Source organism: Hevea brasiliensis, chromosome 14 (genome assembly GCF_030052815.1).
Source record: "Hevea brasiliensis isolate MT/VB/25A 57/8 chromosome 14, ASM3005281v1, whole genome shotgun sequence".
Classification (NCBI taxonomy): Eukaryota; Viridiplantae; Streptophyta; class Magnoliopsida; order Malpighiales; family Euphorbiaceae; genus Hevea; species Hevea brasiliensis.
This window is the reverse complement of record NC_079506.1, coordinates 21,591,147-21,610,998: the sequence shown is the minus strand read 5'-3', so window position 1 is coordinate 21,610,998 and position 19,852 is coordinate 21,591,147. Positions and strand designations below refer to the sequence as shown.

At 32.3% G+C, this 19,852-nt stretch overlaps 4 protein-coding genes across 4 annotated transcripts; 1 reads left to right on the top strand and 3 right to left on the bottom strand.

The window, feature by feature from the left end:
- The first annotated feature begins 377 nt into the window (after positions 1–377).
- Positions 378–2,847, top strand: LOC131172636 (tubulin alpha chain-like). The gene is made up of 4 exons (XM_058133996.1): positions 378–632; positions 1,108–1,342; positions 1,436–1,806; positions 2,023–2,847. The coding sequence occupies exons 1-4, from the start codon at positions 540–542 to the stop codon at positions 2,674–2,676; spliced, it is 1,353 nt and encodes a 450-aa protein (XP_057989979.1). The 5' UTR covers positions 378–539; the 3' UTR covers positions 2,677–2,847.
- Positions 2,848–4,321: 1,474 nt separating this feature from the next.
- Positions 4,322–7,316, bottom strand: LOC131173298 (uncharacterized). The gene is made up of 4 exons (XM_058135416.1): positions 7,016–7,316; positions 6,697–6,926; positions 5,493–5,600; positions 4,322–4,630 (listed from the first exon to the last, which is right to left on the bottom strand). The coding sequence occupies exons 1-4, from the start codon at positions 7,248–7,250 to the stop codon at positions 4,568–4,570; spliced, it is 636 nt and encodes a 211-aa protein (XP_057991399.1). The 5' UTR covers positions 7,251–7,316; the 3' UTR covers positions 4,322–4,567.
- Positions 7,317–8,816: 1,500 nt separating this feature from the next.
- LOC131173213 (pyruvate kinase isozyme A, chloroplastic-like) lies at positions 8,817–13,453 on the bottom strand. Its single transcript, XM_058135199.1, has 7 exons — positions 12,692–13,453; positions 12,226–12,313; positions 11,957–12,141; positions 11,023–11,141; positions 10,143–10,386; positions 9,811–10,045; positions 8,817–9,418 (listed from the first exon to the last, which is right to left on the bottom strand). Exons 1-7 carry the CDS (start codon positions 13,217–13,219, stop codon positions 9,090–9,092), a joined length of 1,728 nt encoding a protein of 575 aa, XP_057991182.1. The 5' UTR covers positions 13,220–13,453; the 3' UTR covers positions 8,817–9,089.
- A 4,525-nt stretch (positions 13,454–17,978) lies between these two features.
- Positions 17,979–19,852, bottom strand: LOC131172890 (uncharacterized). The gene is made up of 2 exons (XM_058134430.1): positions 19,522–19,852; positions 17,979–18,076 (listed from the first exon to the last, which is right to left on the bottom strand). Exons 1-2 carry the CDS (start codon positions 19,850–19,852, stop codon positions 17,979–17,981), a joined length of 429 nt encoding a protein of 142 aa, XP_057990413.1.

The following is a 19,852-nucleotide window of genomic DNA, read 5'->3' as shown; positions in this document are numbered from 1 at the left end:
ATTTCTATATTTATATTTTTATATATTATAAATAAAATGCAACCTAGCCGGGCATTAGCAATCTAAATCGAACCAAGGAGTAAGGGAAAAAGAAAAAAAAAAGGGGACGATAAAAAGTTAAAGCCCTGTAAGAACTGCAATACTCCTGTTCCCAAACAGGCCGGACAACGGTCATTTTCTCATCTAAGCCACATCCTTTTGATCCTCATAGCTGGCCACGAGCGGCAACATTTTAAAATTTCAAAAATCAAAAATAGAGAAAAGCTTAACCACAGTTAACATAGGAACCAATCAGACAATTACACGTCATCACATCCGTAACGTCCCTTACCCAACCCCAGTTAAATCCACCAAATATCTCAACCTCCGTTTATCGTTTCTCTTAGCATAAATACCCCGTCTCAGCTAAAGCCTCGCCTCCATCCCTAAGGTTGAATCAGAAGGCGTCTTCATAAACGCCTTCGTTTCATAGCTTTTCTCAGTCTCTTCCAACTTCTTCTTTTCGTCGTTTCTGGTTATTGTGAAATCAATCAGCGAAAATGAGAGAGTGCATTTCCATTCACATTGGTCAGGCTGGTATCCAGGTTGGCAATGCCTGCTGGGAGCTTTACTGCCTTGAGCATGGCATCCAGGTACCTCTCTTTGTTCAATTGGATGCTTGGATCTGCGTTTTTTAGCATCATGTTGTTTTGGATCTGTACTTGTTTGGGGATTTCTTGTATTTTTCTCATTTTTGTATTTATTTGTGGTAGATTTGTGTTTAGTAGTTATCGTCATTGATAATGTGTGTTCAATTTTTCCATTTTTTTGCGTTGGATCTGAATTTGTTTGGGTATCTTTGGCATTTTTAGCAATTATGTGTCAATTCTGGTAGATTTGTGTTTAATCTGTCTCAATTATGGTAATGTATGTACAAATTCTCCAAAAAAAGCTGGATCTGTGCGTGTTTGCTGTTTTGCCTTCCGGTTTTGAATCAGATCTGCAAGTTTTGATTCTCATTTTGATTAAGAATGCTGTTCTTTCTCCAGATCTGCTTTCTAATAGTGTTTAGATATGCGATTAGTGAGTTATTGATTTGTTTTTTATTTTTTTGCTTTCTTTGTTTAGCCTGATGGCCAGATGCCAGGTGACAAGACCGTTGGCGGTGGTGACGATGCCTTCAACACCTTTTTCAGTGAAACTGGTGCAGGGAAGCACGTTCCTCGCGCTGTCTTTGTAGATCTTGAGCCAACTGTCATTGATGAAGTTAGGACCGGAACTTACCGCCAGCTCTTTCACCCTGAGCAGCTCATCAGTGGCAAGGAAGATGCTGCCAACAACTTTGCCCGTGGCCATTATACCAGTAAGTATATAATCAGATTTTCTGCTATATTGATTATTTATTAAGTCCACCTTTTTGCAGTCTAATGATTGCATTTTTGTTGTTTGTTTTCAGTTGGCAAGGAAATTGTTGATCTCTGCTTGGACCGCATCAGAAAGCTTGCTGACAACTGCACTGGCCTCCAGGGATTCCTTGTGTTTAATGCTGTTGGTGGTGGTACCGGATCTGGTCTTGGATCTCTCCTGTTGGAGCGTTTGTCTGTTGATTATGGAAAGAAATCCAAGTTGGGTTTCACTGTCTACCCCTCTCCCCAAGTCTCCACATCTGTTGTTGAGCCCTACAACAGTGTCCTTTCAACTCACTCCCTCTTGGAACACACTGATGTTGCTGTGCTTCTTGACAATGAGGCCATCTATGATATCTGTAGGCGTTCCCTTGACATTGAGCGACCCACCTACACCAATCTTAACAGGCTTGTCTCTCAGGTGAATGGTTGTATCTTTATAGTTTTAACTAGGTGCCTTTGACGGACCTTTGACGGATATATATATATATATATATATATATATATATATATATATACGGATTAAATACTAAAATTTAAATTTTACTAATTAATTAATCTGATATAGTGCCAAGGCAGTCTTCAGTAATGATTGTATGAATATTTCCATTTAACACTCATTGTTGTGACTATCCAGGTGATTTCCTCCTTGACTGCTTCTCTGAGGTTTGATGGTGCCCTGAACGTGGATGTGACTGAATTCCAGACCAACTTGGTCCCATACCCAAGAATCCACTTCATGCTTTCCTCCTATGCACCAGTTATCTCTGCTGAGAAAGCTTACCATGAGCAACTTTCTGTTGCTGAAATCACCAACAGTGCTTTTGAGCCCTCTTCTATGATGGCCAAGTGTGATCCTCGTCATGGCAAATACATGGCCTGCTGCTTGATGTACCGTGGTGATGTTGTGCCCAAGGATGTGAATGCTGCAGTTGCCACTATCAAAACCAAGCGTACCATTCAGTTTGTTGACTGGTGCCCAACTGGATTCAAGTGCGGTATCAACTACCAGCCACCCACTGTTGTTCCTGGTGGTGACCTTGCCAAGGTGCAGAGAGCTGTCTGCATGATCTCCAACTCAACCAGTGTTGCTGAGGTGTTCTCAAGAATTGACCACAAGTTTGACCTAATGTATGCCAAGCGTGCTTTTGTGCACTGGTATGTGGGCGAGGGCATGGAGGAAGGTGAGTTTTCTGAGGCTCGTGAGGATCTTGCTGCCCTTGAGAAGGATTATGAAGAGGTTGGTGCTGAATCGGCTGAGGGTGAAGATGGTGACGATGAAGAGTATTAATTAAGTTCCTGTGGTCTATTTGAATCAGTGTTATTCGGTTTGTGTTTGTTGGTTGTTTATTGCGAATATATGCAATTATTTGAAGCTATCTTGCTTCAAGGATGCTTAAATAGATATATTCTGTGTTGAATGGTACTATTATTTTAGTAATGTTCACAATTATTTTAGGGATTTCATTTCTTACTTAGCTTTCTTTAATTGTGCCATTTACTGTTTATCGCTAGCGCTGTGGAGTGCAAGTGACAAAATTGGATTCCTGCCTCCAGTTTCTATGGACGCTGAAATACTTAGAATTGCAAGTGACAAAATTGGATTCTTGGACTTATGGAGTATTCATTTCTTCATTTGTAATGAAGAAACGCTAAAATTTCATTCCAGTTATTGGGTTAAAACACTCCATGAACACATATCCCATCCCTGGGATCTCGACCAGGCTCCCAGCGCTGTAAACAGGGCAAGAGACCCATTTGAGAGCCAGCGATGATCAGTTAGTGGCCGAGTTGAATAGAAAATTGGTGGGAAATCGCCTACAACTTCCAACCATAAATGAAAGGCTGGAGAAGTGCATTTAAACCATAGGAGATTAGATGCTCACAAACCATAGGTGGCATCGTTAGTGTCACCAAGTTTAAACCCAAAGGTTAGAGGTAAGCCTAGATACAAAAAATAAAAAAATTGTACATGGCTTGCAACTCCTCCGATAAAGCACTATCAACAGAATAACTCACAAAAGGATTATCTACAACTTGCCAGAGGTGCGGAAGGAGAAACCTTCAACAGCGTAAGAAGAGTATTTAGAAGGTGTTCATCTTAATTTATAAGCTCTGAAAATAAATTATTTATTTATAATAATTTTTAGATTTACAAGTTGAGTTTATAGAATAAAAAAATAATAATAATAAGTGAAGACCTAATTTTTTATTTTGTTACTTTAAGCCACATGTTTAGTTTTTATTTAATATTTTACCATAAATATTATTTAATATCTTTTTCAATCATTTTAATAATAAATATATTTATAAATTATTTTTTATTAAAAATATTAATTATTTATCTGCCGTTTATAAATATTTTAATCAAATATATAACTATTTAAATTTTAAATATTTATAATTACAAATTAACTTACAGCATCTAAGTCAAACACTAGAAGAAACTTTTAAGAGAAAATAATTGAAAACTCCACTATTAATATTAAATTATACTTTTGTCAGGAATGAAAAATTTTCATCAGAAAAATATAAAAAAAATTGTTAGCATAAATTTAGTATACCTATAACATGGAGGGAAAATGTGGCATCATGGTCAACTCAATTGCTTATATCATTATTAACACCTATCCAATTTTCGCGTTTCCATTTAAGGCACATTAATTTGATCAAGCATTCAAGCCTGTTTGCCTTGGCTATTGGCCATATCTTTTCAACCTAGAAAAAGTAACGTCTTGAAAACTACAACTTTTTAGGAAGTTTCATATTCCATTTTTCAGTATTTAATTCACACTTTTCCAGTTTTTTTTTCCCCTAAAAAGTTTGTTGATTCACGTTTGATTTATTCATTAAATCCTACTTCCATGCTCACACACATACACATATCCTAATAGTCGTTGCTCAGCATAAATAAACAAGAGTGAAGTCAGTCATGCTTATTAAACAAGCAACTGGATTAAAAATACAATGAAAGATACTGAAAATTAACCTGTTAAGAGTTGTTCTTGCCTGTTATAGGTATGAAGTATTTACATAGTAAAGAATTAACAAGGATTCAAAGAAAGTTACAGAGATCTGCTTCGCAAGATTTAAGAATTCGATGTTCCTACAAATATTTTCTCCTTCATTTTAAACTAGGAGCTATTTGTGATATTCTTTCATCTTCCAGCAATTCATATGGATCAATCGACATATGGTGACGTGGGCGTCTTGCTTGCATCATGGACAAAATTCGGTCCAAAATACTGCCCAAGGAAAAAACAAACGTATCAATAATTGGCTTTCAGGAAACAAAAGGCAAGACAAAATTATGTGATAGCAATATGACACAACAGGAAAGAAACATATTTAGTAAATATACAGGAAACATAAAAAACTGGAATGTTAAGAGGGTCAAGTAATCATTTGCAGGACCACATGAAGAGCTGGATTTTTAAAAGCTTTACATCTCCAACTCAAATTCTGCCTAACTTTCAAAGATATAGGCCTTACCAACAAGAAGTTGAATTGCAACTCAATTTTTGCCAACACATATTAAAAAAATGAAGAAGAGGTCTAATTCCCAATTTCCAAATATTGCTAAATAGCAAACTTAAAGATTGCTAAGAACTTTGTATGCCTGCCATCAACTGGTATGTGATCATTTGATCTTCAACATGATAATTTTAGATTTGAACCAAAACAGCCAAAGATCAGTTGGAACCAATCTGGTCATGTCATTGCGCAATCTATTCTATGCTTTTGGATTCCTTTCCATTGTTGATTGCCATATTCATGACCTCTGTCTAGCATTTAGTATGTGTTGACTCACCATGAATTGAAAAAATTATACCCTTGTCTCTACTTGGTGAATATACACCAAGTAGACCTCATGGCCAAGTTATTCCTATTATCAGAATAACATTAGTTGAAGTACCCGCTCAAATCCTGGTTTAAAATACATCTATGTCTATAATCCCTAAAGAAACAGACTCCAATATAATAGTCACTACCAATTTCCAAATCCCCAAGTGTCTAGCTCATGAAAACAGCTCTGTTAATTTAGTGAGGCACCGGGTTTATAAACTTAAAACAAGCAACAAATTGAAGAACAGAGATGGGACTTACAATGTAGAGAGCAGAGAAGAATTTCACAGTTATGAGAATCAATGGCCAAAATCCCAAAAAGAAGGTTGCTCCAGTTGTAAGCAAAAGTTTAGCACGAGGAATTAAACCCTGAAACAGACAAAAAAGTTAGGACCTTTACTGCATGTGAACATGCACAATGCAAAAAGAACAAAAGTTTAGTTCTAAAATAAAGGACCAAATCACAATACACCCACATCTGACTCATAAGAAAGAAATAAATTTACCAGCAAATAATGCTACCCATTTCAGGTGTCACATAAAACTTATTCTCATTCAAGCAAATTAAAATTAAAAACAGATCCAGGATGAATGGCACAGCAATATTCAACATAAGACAAAGAATGATAAAACCTTCCTTCTGTACAAGTATTGAATGATAAAACAAAAATGGTACGCACTTTTTTCACAGAAATAATGAATGGCCTTTAATAATTGGCATTCCAGCCTAAAAATAAGAGACGCACAGTTTTTTTTTTTTTTTTTTTTTTTCCAAGTATTGTGCCTGAAATAAGTTAATAAGATCATACGTGACCTTGTAAGTTATGCTCCCAACAGTCCTTCAAAGTTCAAGCAAGTCTTCAGGAGGCAAATCTATCGTCAATTAACTAAAACGTTTCAAATTTCAACCACTACACGTTCAATATTGATAATTTCCTTTCTTTTTAGACTTTACTTGATTTGTTCTTTGATTGTCTTTCTAAAACTAATTAGAGAAAGGAAGAGGGACTACTTGAAGAACTCGTCAATTCAAATTCCATAAACTGTCCAAAAGTTGATCAAGTTTAAGGATAAGCAAACAAAAAATAATATAATGTTTGAGAAAACAATTGCCAGAGTAATAAAAGAAAATTTTGTTGATCGATGTTTAGAAAATTTTTGCCAAAAAATGCACCAAAATCCATAGTTTGTGTTAGCTCAAAATGAACATAACAAAAATCATGATTCCAGGCTTCTGACAGTATCCTTAGAGCTCATTTGGTTTGCTCCAGAAATGAAAATTGGATGCAAATCCTAGAAAAGGGATTCATTCATTAGTTCAATATATAAGAAATCTAAGTTCCATAAAGTCTAATTTTGAGTATAATTTCCAAAAATTAATATCAAACAACGTTTAATCATCTCAAAAAATGAGGCAAACCCATTAACGCTCACAAAAGAACAAGAAGAAGACAAAGAGGCTAACCTCAAGGCCTTCACTGTTCAATGCCATGGAACGCTCTCTCTGATTAGAAAGGCTTTGACCAAATTCAGTTGAAACAGCGTTTCTTTTAGAAAAGCCTCTATCCTCTTCTCCGAGCTTTATCTCATCCTCCACTCCATAGCTTCCTCTATTGGTGTCCTCAAGCAATGAAGTCGGAGTCATTCCCCTCCTCTTCAGCTCCTTCATGAACAACGATTCCGGTGGTTCCTCACCTGAAAAAGAAATTACACAGAAATTTCAAATTAGGATGAAAATCATCAACCAAAAATCTGAAAATCTAGCTGAAAAAACAAAAACTTGCCATTGGTATTATTATCTCCTTCTTGTACTGAACAGTTAATCCTAAACTTCAGTCTCTGGAAGCATCTTTTAGAGCTCCCAGCACTAAAACTTCTCAACTTGAGAATTGCTTTCCTGGAATACGATTTCCCGGGAAAATACGGGCCTGAAAGGGAAATTGGAGAGAGAGTGGATTTCAATATGTGAAGAGAACCCATTTCATTTAGGTCCTGTTTGGCATTACAGCTACAAATCATTGGAAGCTTACGCTAAAAGTTTTTGTTTCAAGTTTGTAGAATGCAGAGAAAGGAAGGAAAGGAAAAAAAGAGAGGAAATGGCGCCTGAGATGCAGGAGCTTGGTTTTATGCTTTTGGTGTCACCTGATGGGTGTATTTTAGTGAGGATTTGTTACAAGGAGCTAGAGTGCGCAGGAGAGGATGCGTGTATCTGGTTGGCTGTGGCCTTTGGCGGCTTGTAGAAGTTGAGTAACGTCGCTGTAATTTTGCCCACACAATTCCAGACCCCACCATATTTTATATAAAATAAATTATTATTATTATTATTTCATCCGGCATTAGTAGAATCTAAATTAATATATTAAATTAAAGTTAATAAAAAAATATAATAATATAATAAAATATACTGAGAAAAATGCAATTGTAATAAAATAATTATAAATTTTATAATTAAAAATAAAATAAATTATAATAAGATATAATTATGGAAGAGTACAATTTTTTAAATAATCAGCTCAATTAAATACTATTATTAGAATGAATTAAAATAATATATAATTAAATTTGATATCTGTCTGAATTAAAAAATAATATCTAATTAGTATTATCAGATTTAATTAAAATTTTATATATTGAATTTAATTTAAATTTTATATATTAAGTATTTATTATTTAAATTTTTAAATAATTAATTAAATATAAAATATATTTTTTATTATAATATTTATAAATTTTTTTATATATTATTAAATTTTAAAATATAATTTATTAATAAAAAATATATCTTACATTGCTAATTCAAATTATAAAACCAAATGAGTTCAAATATTATTAAGATCGGATAAGGAATTCTTATTTTAAATGGATTCGAATAAATTTGAGTTTAGATTTAGGTAAGATGATTTTTGTGAATAGCAACCGGATGCTATCCCTAGAAGCAAGGTTTCCTAATTTGCTAAAGGACAGTGAATTGAAGCAAACACTTGAAGTTGAAGGGCAGGATTTAGGGGTGAGCATTCGGTTCAAACCGAACCGAATCGAATCGAATCAAATTAAATTATAAAAACCGAACCGCAAATTTTAGAAATCGAATCGAACCAAAATGGGTGAAAACCAAATCGAACCGAACCGCTCTATTTCGGTTCGGTTTGATTTGATTTTTTAATTTAGACTTGATTTTCAAGTTATTTGGTCTAATTATAACTTTGGTTTGAACCTAATAACCATTAATCAATAAAATTAAACAATTAATATATATATATATAATTAAATATAATTCATAAATTTTTCATAAAAATAAATCAATTCAAAAATCGATTCGATTCGATTTAGTTTGATTTGACTATAAATATTACTATTCGGTTCGGTTCGGTTTAATCAATTTTTTTCTCTTCAAAACCGAATCGAACCGAAATAGCCGAAATTTTTATAATATAAAATCGAATCGAACCGATTTAATTTTAAAACCAAACCGATTGAACCGAATTGACTTGATTCGATTCGGTTTTTCGGTTTGAACCGAACTCTGCTCAGCCCTAGCAGGATTTTGATAGAAGCATTTCTATTTGACTTGCTAACTGATAAGACTAATGTGAAAAAAGCCAAAATTTGAACGTTCATGGAAAAATAAATGCAAATAAACAAACGATCTGTAAAGTCTGGATCAACATTCTGTGGCTAAGCTAGACAAATTTTTGCTGGCAATGCAACATAGAGAGACTGTCCTTGCATTTGACAATTTGAAGATACATGAAAAAGGCAAACAGGAGTTCATTTTCATCGCGGACTTGGAAAGTTTCTGCATTTGCTTTACCCTCCCTAGTTTCTTTGAGAAGTGAACATTTTCAGATAAGCATTTCCCTACACAATGGTCTTCACCTGGATTGACTGGAAGGCAGTTCGGGTTGCACAAGATGGAGTGAGATCTGAGACTATCAAGACAGAGCTTCCATCTTTCATCATGCCTTTAGATTTTATAAGATCAGTGGTTTTGGATATGTTGGATTCCATGTCATCTGACAAATCTACAAGGATGGGGATAACTCCCCACTGCAAATTCAATGCCATACGAGCATCATTGTCATCTGTAAATGCAAATATAGGAGGGTTTGGACGGTTGCGAGAAAGGAGTGATGCCATCTCTCCATGCTTTGTGTAGACAAAGATAGCATCTATACCAAGGTTGTTAGCTGCAGTTAAAACACCAAGTATAATATGTAAGGTTAGCAGCATATCAATAGGCATGTTTGGTGATCAATAGCAGTTAATTCCCTAGCCTTTTCCAAGGTTTTGAGTGTAAATAATGAAGTCAGTTTACAGTTCTTCTTATAGGTTGCACTAATGATCTAGCACAGCAAATCACACGTTCATTGTGTGTGTGTGTGATTGCACTAATGATTGTTTTCAACTGATTCATATACTGTTTAATATACATTTGAAAATTTTATTTCATTGTGTGTGTGAAAGATAATATGGAATTGAATAAATGCGCCTAGCAGAAACTTTTATTAATTATGCCAATTAACTGCTTTCAGAAAATCAACATTAAATAATATAATGGTGTAAGAGAAAAGTCAATTACCCATTTCTACAGCAGAATTGCATATCTCTTCAGATATACGATCAGGCAATGAAACTCCAAGACAAGGCTGATGGAGAGCATTTTGACGGTTTTCCTCGTGACACTGTAGTTCCATTCGATTGCTGACCATCCGCAAGACAGAAAGAGCTTTCTCTCCATATGATCCAATAGCTGACTCACCAGACAACATCATTGCATCAGCAGATTGCCTAACTGCTTCAGATACATCTGCAACCTTATTGCATAAAAGAAGATGTCATTATAAAAGGAGTACTCGACCAGTCCATAATGCCCAAAAAGAACAATTTGTAATAGTCAGTGTATAACAATACCTCTGCACGCGTTGGGGTTGGATATTCAACCATCGACTCAAGAAGTTGAGAAGCTATAATCACTGGCTTGTTCAGCTGCCTGCAAATACGGGTTATCTCCTCTTGGACTGCTGGAATCTGTTCAAGAGGAACTTCTACTCCAAGGTCACCACGAGCCACCATAATTCCATCAGAAGCCTCTACAATCTCTTCCAGTTTCCGAAGAGACTCCAAGCTCTCAATCTTTGCCAATACTCTTATTGATCTGTAAATGACAATAATTATAGTCATTGAATTGCAGAATATTGCAACAGCAATTTCAACTTTCATCTGCAAGCAAAGAATTTCGTGTCTAATATTTTCACTTCCTAAAACCATAAAGAAAAAGGAAAAAAAAAAAAAAAGTAAAAACTTTAACTGTTGTCACACAGCTAAATTAACAAAATGTTGGAGCTGATAGCCTGATACAATCTCATACACTGACCGCAGAACTCCATTCTCTCTACTTTTAACTTGCTATTTCCTCTTTTTTTTTTCTTCTCCCTCATTAAATTTATAGCTCCCTTGACAATTTAGTATGTTTATTTAGCCATTTTTTTAGCCATTGATGCAGCATTTACTGGGCACAACTGAAGAAGAAATTGAACCTAATGGAAGATGGAAGGATGAGGAATAACAATGGACAGGAGTAGCACAGGTATTAATTTATTATTGGACAATTAGCTCTCATTTCTAAAGTTAGCAATTATTGCCAAGACAAAAATCTCATAAGCTAAAACAACTAGTAAGCTACCTTTTCTCATTATTTCATTTTTTGGCTAAGAATCAGCTTGTCTACAGTTACTGAGGATTTTAGTGAAATAATATGAAATGTTAACTTTGTGCATTAGTACTTTCTTACCTTGATGCCTTAGTTGAGAGATGGTTCTTCAGATGCTTGATAGGCTCGGCATCATTAACAAATGACACAGCAACAAAATCGACACCTTCAGAAATTCCAAAATCAATGTCTGCCCAGTCCTGCAAAGTGGAAAATATGAGCTATGTGCAGGGGAAGAAATTGGTCAGATGTTTAATATTGTCTGCTAACACTAACCTGCTTACCTATTTAAGACTGTTTGGCCTGCTTATCTATTTATAGCATTGGCACCCTTAAAAAAAATTTCTAACTTTTTTTTAACATAAAATTTTCTCACTTAACTACACTTTATTATGTCATTTTTTGAATATATAACATGAACCCATCAAAATATATAAACAATGAGTGTAATTAACCATTTCTCAAATTAATTTTACATATACCATTGGCCCCTTCAAGAAAAATTTTTTGGCGCTACCCCTGGCAAAGAGCCAAATAGCAGTTCTTGTAGATGACTGCTTAGGAAGATAGCTGCATTTTCATCCTCCAAAAGCTGTGGTTCAGCCCCACATGACAGAGCAAAGTGAACCCAAATGCACATTACATTTAAAATCTAATAAGCTAAATCAATAGGCAATTCCTTTCTTCCCTTAGAAAATCCCTAGAAACAAGAAGAGTTAACAATAGCTTTCTATTTTGCAGGGGATATTGACTTTTAATGGTTTTTAGGGATTTTGACTCTTGATGTTTTTACTCAAACAACCTAATTTAAAGGCATCCAATTTTCTGAATTTGTATTTCAAGGCAAGCCAGCAAAAGAAATAACAAGAAAGAAAAATCTCATCAGAGCAGATACAGAAGAAGTAATCCTTAAGACCAAACTATCCTACTTTTGGATTCTCTAGCCAAAGAAAATGGATTTACGAAAGGAGAATGAGGGGAAATTATTGCCAGAATAGAATAAGCATGATTCAACCTTTTCTGATATAGTTGGGAGACCTTGATGGGAAAGCTTCCCATCCCTCCAGAAGCTCAATTTGGCTCGGGGTAGGAGTAGACCAGGATCTGTGCACTTACAACGCAAATCATTTCCCATCCTTTCAACAACTTGAAAGCTCGCCATTCCTCCATCAATAATCAGTTCATCGCCTACCATAATGCCTGCCAACCATTTCATTATGGAAAATTATTATTTACTGCATTAAAAAAGAAAATCAACAAACAATTGAGCAACAGAGTCACCACCTTCAGAGAACCCTTCATAGTTTGCTCGAATGGTAAATGGAAGTGAACCTTCAAATTTTTGGGCTGTAAATACCCAAACTGAACCTTCCTGATGCCACAAGAAGAAACAAAAATTCATCAAATATTGAAATTCTAACTTAACAAAAATGATCAAGAGAAGCCAATATTTCCTAATGAAAACAAAATAAATTACAAGGAAAAGAACCTCAAAAAGAAATTGCAGGTTTTTACATGAAAATTATGATTGTAAACCTAAAAGATACGGTCAATTACCATATATATCCCGAATTAAAGCAAAGTTAGTCCTGGTTTCAGGCTTTCAGCTACCCAAACTCATTTTCCCCCAATCAACAGCTACTAAAAATGTTAAAGTAATTGACCAAAAATAAATTGATAAGGACATTGCATTGAATGCCCACTAGCCCAGAAAGAGGTAAAAACTAAAAAATGGGAACAATTTAAATACCTCTGCTTTGAGAGAGGAGGGAGCTCCATGATCAACCACATGAATCTGGCTTCCTTCAGTATCAATCATCACTGAAACACAAAACCCCTTTTCCTCATTTAACCTCTTGATCTTCTTAATAACATCTCTGTGCCACTCTTTCGTGTTATGACACATATTAAGCCTAGCCACATTCATCCCTCCTCTAGCCAATCTCTCCAAATCCTCCAATGAGCAACACGCCGGTCCTATGGTACACACCAACTTCGTCTTCCTCATCCCTGAGAACCCTTTTTCTCTCAACTTCTTCTCGGCCACAGCATCCAATCCCAAGTCCAAATTCACCTCAAAACTCTCTAACCCCTTAACACGAGCCTCTGCCACTGCTTTCGCTCCAATCCTGGCCTTACTTCTAAGTTTCCTTGTACTGCAAGAAACCCCACCAGCACCCACAGCTATTCTAGAAACACCATTCTCTAATTCAAGAATTGGGTGCTTTGCAAAGATTTTCTGGTGGAATCTGAGGATTGAATCGCTAGAAACTGCCATTACTGGTGAAAGTTTCTGCAGATCAAAGAACGTAACGTCAAAGTTGAAAGATCAGGATTTAGTAGCAATACAGCAACTGGGTTTTGAGCAGCAAGCTTAAGGTGGGAATTATCGATGGATTTTGGGTCGTCTCGGATCGAAAACTCCGTCGAATCTATGGATTGTTTTGTCTGGTGAGAGTGGAATTTCCAAGGTTTCATCGAGGGTTTAGTGGTAACTAACTTGTAATTATAAAAAATAATAATCAACTAATGCAGCTGTGATATATAATATTAGGGTTTTATGTGGGTCCATTAAAATATTTGAAATTTGGGGGCAGGCAGGAGCGATTACCGGTCTAAATTTAAAAGATCAACTACCTAAATGAAGGCTCTAGAGTACAATGTCGTAGTCTTTTTAGAACTGAGATTTGGAGGTTCAGAATTTAACACGGAATTCGTGCTGTTATTCAATAGGATGTGTTATTAAATAATTTAGCACCATCTCTTGTTACACTTTAAATAGAGGTAATATTTAATGATTATATTAATAAAAAATTTAATTAAAATAAAATAAAATTATTTCTTTAAATTAATCAATAAACTATCATGTTTGTTGACAATGATGAACTACTGTCTTGCATGGAAAATGATAAGCAATGAAGGGGTTGTAGAATTGGACTTGTGAATCATTTCATTGAATGGAAAGAAGGACATACATATTGAATAAAATAAATAATAAAATTAAATTGCATTTTGTCTAATATTCTAAAAATTACTAAAAATTATATTATTATTATTTTTAAATATATTTTATAGCTTTATTTTTATTATTAGAGTATCACGTGTAAAAATTATTGAACTGCTATAATTTTGTTTAAAATCGAAATTAGATTGTTTAATTTAAAAACCAGTCATGAATCATATAAAATAGAAAAAAATCTTTATTCATTTTAAAAAAATTATTTACCAAATTTAATAAAATTAAATCAAACCATATTAAATTGAAATAAAAAATTGAAATGGGAACAACGGTGAAACCTTTACTTTGGTAGTTTTAAGCCATCTTTTTTTTTTTTTTTTTTTACAGATAAGCGAACTTACATAAAAAAAAATTATTGTATTAACACTCTTAATCAAGCAATCTAATCAGTGGAAGCATCTCGCTGATTTTAAATGCTTCAATGCTCGTTGATGTGATTGATTTCCTTTCTTTCCTTAAGTGGTATATGACTTTTATTTTGACTTTCTGAAAAACAGGGAATTTTGCAAAAGGTCTAATAAAATTATTCACAAAAAGGTTGAGAAAAAAAAAAAATATTAATGGAGGGTGAATTTTGCAAAATGGAGCTGTGTAAAATAAAAAGACTCCGATTAAAATAGTATTCCGCGTGAGGACTAGGGCCGAGCAGAATTCGGTTTAAATCGAAAAATTGAATCGAATTAATTCGATTCAATCGATTTGATTTTAAAATTAAATCGATTAGATTTGATTTTATTTTATAAAAATTTCGATTATTTCAGTTTGGTTCAGCTTTAAAGAGAAAAAATTTGATTAAATCGAATAGAACCGAATAGTAATTTATATAGTCAAATTAAACTAAATCAAACCGCATCGATTTTTGAATTGATTTATTTTTATAAAAAATTTATGAATTATATTTAATTTTATATATGTTAATTGTTTAATTTCATTGATTAATGGTTATTAGGTTCAAACCAAAGTTAAAATTAGATAAAATAATTTGAAAATCAAGTCTAAATTAAAAAATCAATAAAAATCAAACCGATTGATTTAAATCGAACCAAACCGAAATAGAATGGTTTGGTTCGATTCGATTTTTTACTCATTCGATTAGGTTTAATTTTTATAATTTAATTCGGTTTGGGTCGATTTAATTTGAACCGAATGCTCACCCTTAACGAAGACACTAATTAAAATAATGTATAGATAATGAGACGCTAACCAAACTAAGTGTGGTGTGAGGATGCTTGTTAAGCTTTTGTTTGATTTTGTATTTTAAAGTTTGAAATTATTTTTTAAAATAAAAATATTATTTTAAATATTATTTTAAAAAATAATATTTAAAATAATATTTTTATTTTAAAAAATAATTTCAGTTAATATTTTTATAATTAAAATTAATTAAATTTATTTTTAATTATTTTTTAATATTTTATAATTAATATATTTAAAAAATAATAATTTTTTTAATAATAATTTCAACAACAATCTAAACAGGTTCTAAAATAGCGTTGGGCTCCATGGAACGCCTATTTGAATGGCGTTTTGCCATTATTCCATTCGTGGTGAGATTCTTCCACTGTGTATTAACCTATTCATATTATATTTATGTGTTTTACATTTTTTATTTTAATATATTTTTTATTTTTTTAAAGTTAATATTATTTATTAATTTAGAACATTACTAATTTATAATAAAATAATTTAATAATTTATATTAATTTATAATAAAATAATTTATTAATTTATTTCTATTTATTAATAATATTATTATTAATTTAGTAATTTAGAAATTAGTTATTATTTTTTTCACCTCCCTCGTTCACTTTTGCTCTAATTTTTTCTAACCTACTTAATCATCTCTCTCTTCTATGTCTATTATTATTACTATTATTATTATTAAATTCTCTAACCTACTCAATTATCTCTGCTCTAATTTAATATTGTTATTTTTAATATAAATGGGAAATATTATTTTTTAAATTTTGTTATTTTTTGTTAGCTAATAGAATTTCAACATATTAATATTTATAATTTTCACCAACACATTATAAAAGTAACAAGAGAATATCTATTTTAATCACTCCGAATGAAAAAGGTATAACAAATATTCTTTGTTGTTTGTTAAAAATATATTAACTAATATATTATAAATGTACATATTAAATTGAAATGATTGATTTTTAAAATTAATTGGTGATAAAATTCATATAAAAATGTTAGTTTATCGTCAATTGCTGATGAATATCTTAAAGATGAAGAGCTTGTTTTAAATATTTCCCAGCCCATATCTGCAAAATGAAAAGGGGTCATGATATCTCCTTTGTTCTGTGGTAGCGACATGGCATAAATTCGCGATAAAGAAAAGGCTAAGCAAACTCCTCCTCGAACTATACATCGTAACTTTCCTCATGTCCTTCAAAAGTGAAAGGAACATCAGGTTAAGAGTTTGTTTTGTCCAGAAACATAGATCCAAGTAGCCGTAATTTAAATGTTCTTGCATTTCTTAACACAATCAGTTTATTAGCATTATCTGGAATAACTCCAAACTCCTTAGCTAGTCATGACTTTTTTAAGAAAATAATTACATAAAGTTGTTTCAAGAAATAATAATCAAACTGAAACTATACTAAACTGGAACCGAAATAACGAAGAGCGAAATTAGAACAGTAGTGAAATTTTCGTTTTATTCGGATTCTGAAGTAGACCCCGAGCCGAACCCACACACCTTGCAATTTACTATAATATAAGTTATATAATATTTTAATATTTTATGGTTAATATAATTTTTATTTATATTAATATCAAAATTTCCTTCTTATTTACGGTTAATGTAAATTTTTTTCATTAATCTTATTAAACTATTAAATCTTTTAAATGATAATTACAATTAGTATAAAAATTTTAATTTCTGCCATAATTTAGTTTTTTATTTCTCATTTTTTCAATATTTTATCTTTTATCTTATAATGTTATATTATAATTTATCTAAATTATTTAGTATAATATATTGCAACTCCAATTTTTTTTATAAATTTTTTGATATAAAATTTTAATTTTTATGTCCCATTCATTTCACTAAACTATTCATAAATAATAATTTTCAATTGATAAAATATAAATTAACGTAAAACACTTTCATTTCATTCATAACTTACTTCTCACTTTAAATTCAAACATATACTATTATAAAAAATTATGAAAATTATAATTTATATTTTTTATTATTATAAATATTTCCTATTAATTTTGGTTTATCTAAAACTTGATAAACTATTAGGAAAATTTACTCAAGACGCCAATAAAAATAGCGTCTCATGCCCTGAGAACGCCAATGATAATAAAATCCCACTTTCTACTTACTTACAGAGATTTTCTGCCATTTTTCCCCCCTGCACGCTAATATAATTAGCGTCCTCATTTCTGCACGCCACTGTGAAGAGCAGCCTGCACCAAAGTTTTCCACCTCAGCCACTTCCACCTCTTTTCGTAATTTTACTTCATGTCACCCTTTCCTGGTTAATTCTTTGTCCCAAAATACCTGTACAGTCAAAAGCTCAAAAACAGATTTCATTGCATGAAAGACTAATAGATAAGGTACAGAGATCAAGGCCGAAGCCTAAAATATAAAAATAGTCTTTTAACCAAAAATCAAGTCCAAAGGCTTATCATTTTAAGTAGAAATCTTAAAAAAAAACTCAACCTAACATAATGTTGTTGTCGTTGGGAGCAAGATGAGAGCAACCCATCGAAAGCAAAGTGGGGAGAATCCTTCTGCCAAAACTTAGTAAGACAGAGCAAAACCAGCAAAGCCAAGAAAGAACATCCATTGCCAACACTTCCAAAAAGTAACACAAGGCTCACAGCTAATGACCTAGGAAAGGAGAGAGGCAAGACTATGGCGTCTTAATCTCGATATAGTCATCGGGAGCCAGCAACCACATTTTATAGTCATCTCTTTAAGATCTTCGAGACGTCTCCAATAAATCTTCTTTTGGTGCCGAAGGCCTCCCATTGAGCAAAGGACAAAACGAGCCTAGGAGAGTGGCAAATCAAAGCAAAGCTTTAGTCTACAACTCCCGTAGAAACAGATCCTCTCCGAAACCACCATCACCAAGAGCCAAGTTCTACTACCTAGACAACCAAAAGCATAATTATACATTCTAAATCAGGAAAGGGAGGGGACCCAAGACCGAACTAGAGAAACACCGGCAAGGGAGGCCCACCGAAAGGGAATGAGCTCAGCGCAACCTAAAAGGCCGAAGGAAATTGGAGAACAACTTAAGAGAGTATTTTCTCTATCTTAAAAAGGGAGTGCATTGATATACAACTAATTTATCATTTATTCTCAAAAACTAAATTTATCACTGTCTTTTCTTAGCAGACGGCAAATGGATTAGCCAAAGATAGATAATACTCCTTCCATCCCACAAAGTGATAGGTTTAGTTTTCCTTTTTATTTGTCTTAAATTATGCGTCATTTTCTAATTTTAAAATAATAATTTATATATTAATTTACTAATACACCCCATTTAATATAAATTAAAAAAATAAAATTTATTACTTTTAAGAATAATTTAGTAACATAAATTATTCAATTTTTAATAAACCAATACGAGTGAAAATTATATTAAAAAAATATAATAAAATTTATTATTTTAACTATATTAATTATATATATTTTTTAACTCACGTAAAAAAAATAAATTTATCGTGACAAGTTGATTGTGACAGATATATATATATATATATAAAAGCATATCACGTGGCATATTTTTAGAAATTACATAGATCTCAGAAAAGCTTAGGCCGAGAGAGATTCTTTCATAATTTCAAAAATTTTATAATTTTTTTTATTGTCTAAAAGAAAAAAAATGGTAAAATAAGATTTAATATATCCATTAAGTTTGATTAGTAGGTAAAATAAAGAAATTAAAGATTTTCTGTGATAATTAATATCTTACTATTAAATAATAAGATATTAAATAAAATTAAAATTAAAATTGAAATTTATTTAAGGAAATTGCGAAAAGGAGTAAATGAAAAGTATAATGAATAATAAGACGAGGCAAATGATTCTACCATTGAAAAAGGAGGAAAAATCCAAAAAGAACATAATCACTTAGGTATGTTTATTTGTAGAAAATAATTTTTTATTTTTTATTTTTCAGTTTTTAAGAAAACAAGAAAAAATATAAAAAACATTTCTCCTCATAAAAACTAGAAAATAATATTTTAATTTAAAAAATAAAAAAATTATTCTTATCTTTTATAATTAAAAAAAGTAACTTATTGTAAAAATATATTTAAAAACTTTTTTTTAAAAATGTTAATATGTATTTTATAAAAAAAGTCATGATTTTTCATTTAAAAAATAAAATATTTATTATAAAGAAAAAAGATGAAAAATAACTTAAAACTATTTTCTAAATCTTAGTTAAATTTAAAAAAAAAATTGACATATTAAAAAAATTGACATATATGAACACGAAATACTAATTTTCAACTTTCTTAGAAAATTTTTTCAAAAAAACTATCATAGCCTATAATGTTGGAAATAACTTTGGGCTGGCGCATACCCTGTGATCTATCCCAACGAACAAGATTCAAAATCCCACCAGGAGGGGTTCGTAGCAAATGACAGTCCAAACTCGCCTCCACTGCCAAATTAGCCAATTTGTTCGCCACCCTTTTAGCTTCTTTGTAGCAATGACTAAGGGTCACCTGCCAAGGTTGATTCAATATCCCACCACAATGAACAATTAAGTTCACAAGCCTCCTATCTTGCACTTCCTCAACCGAGAGCAACTTCACAACCACTTCGGAATCCAAGTTCACCTCCACCTTCCAATAGCCCAGATTCCAAGCCGAAGTAAGAGCATGAAATAGGGCCTGAAAATCAGCTTGCAT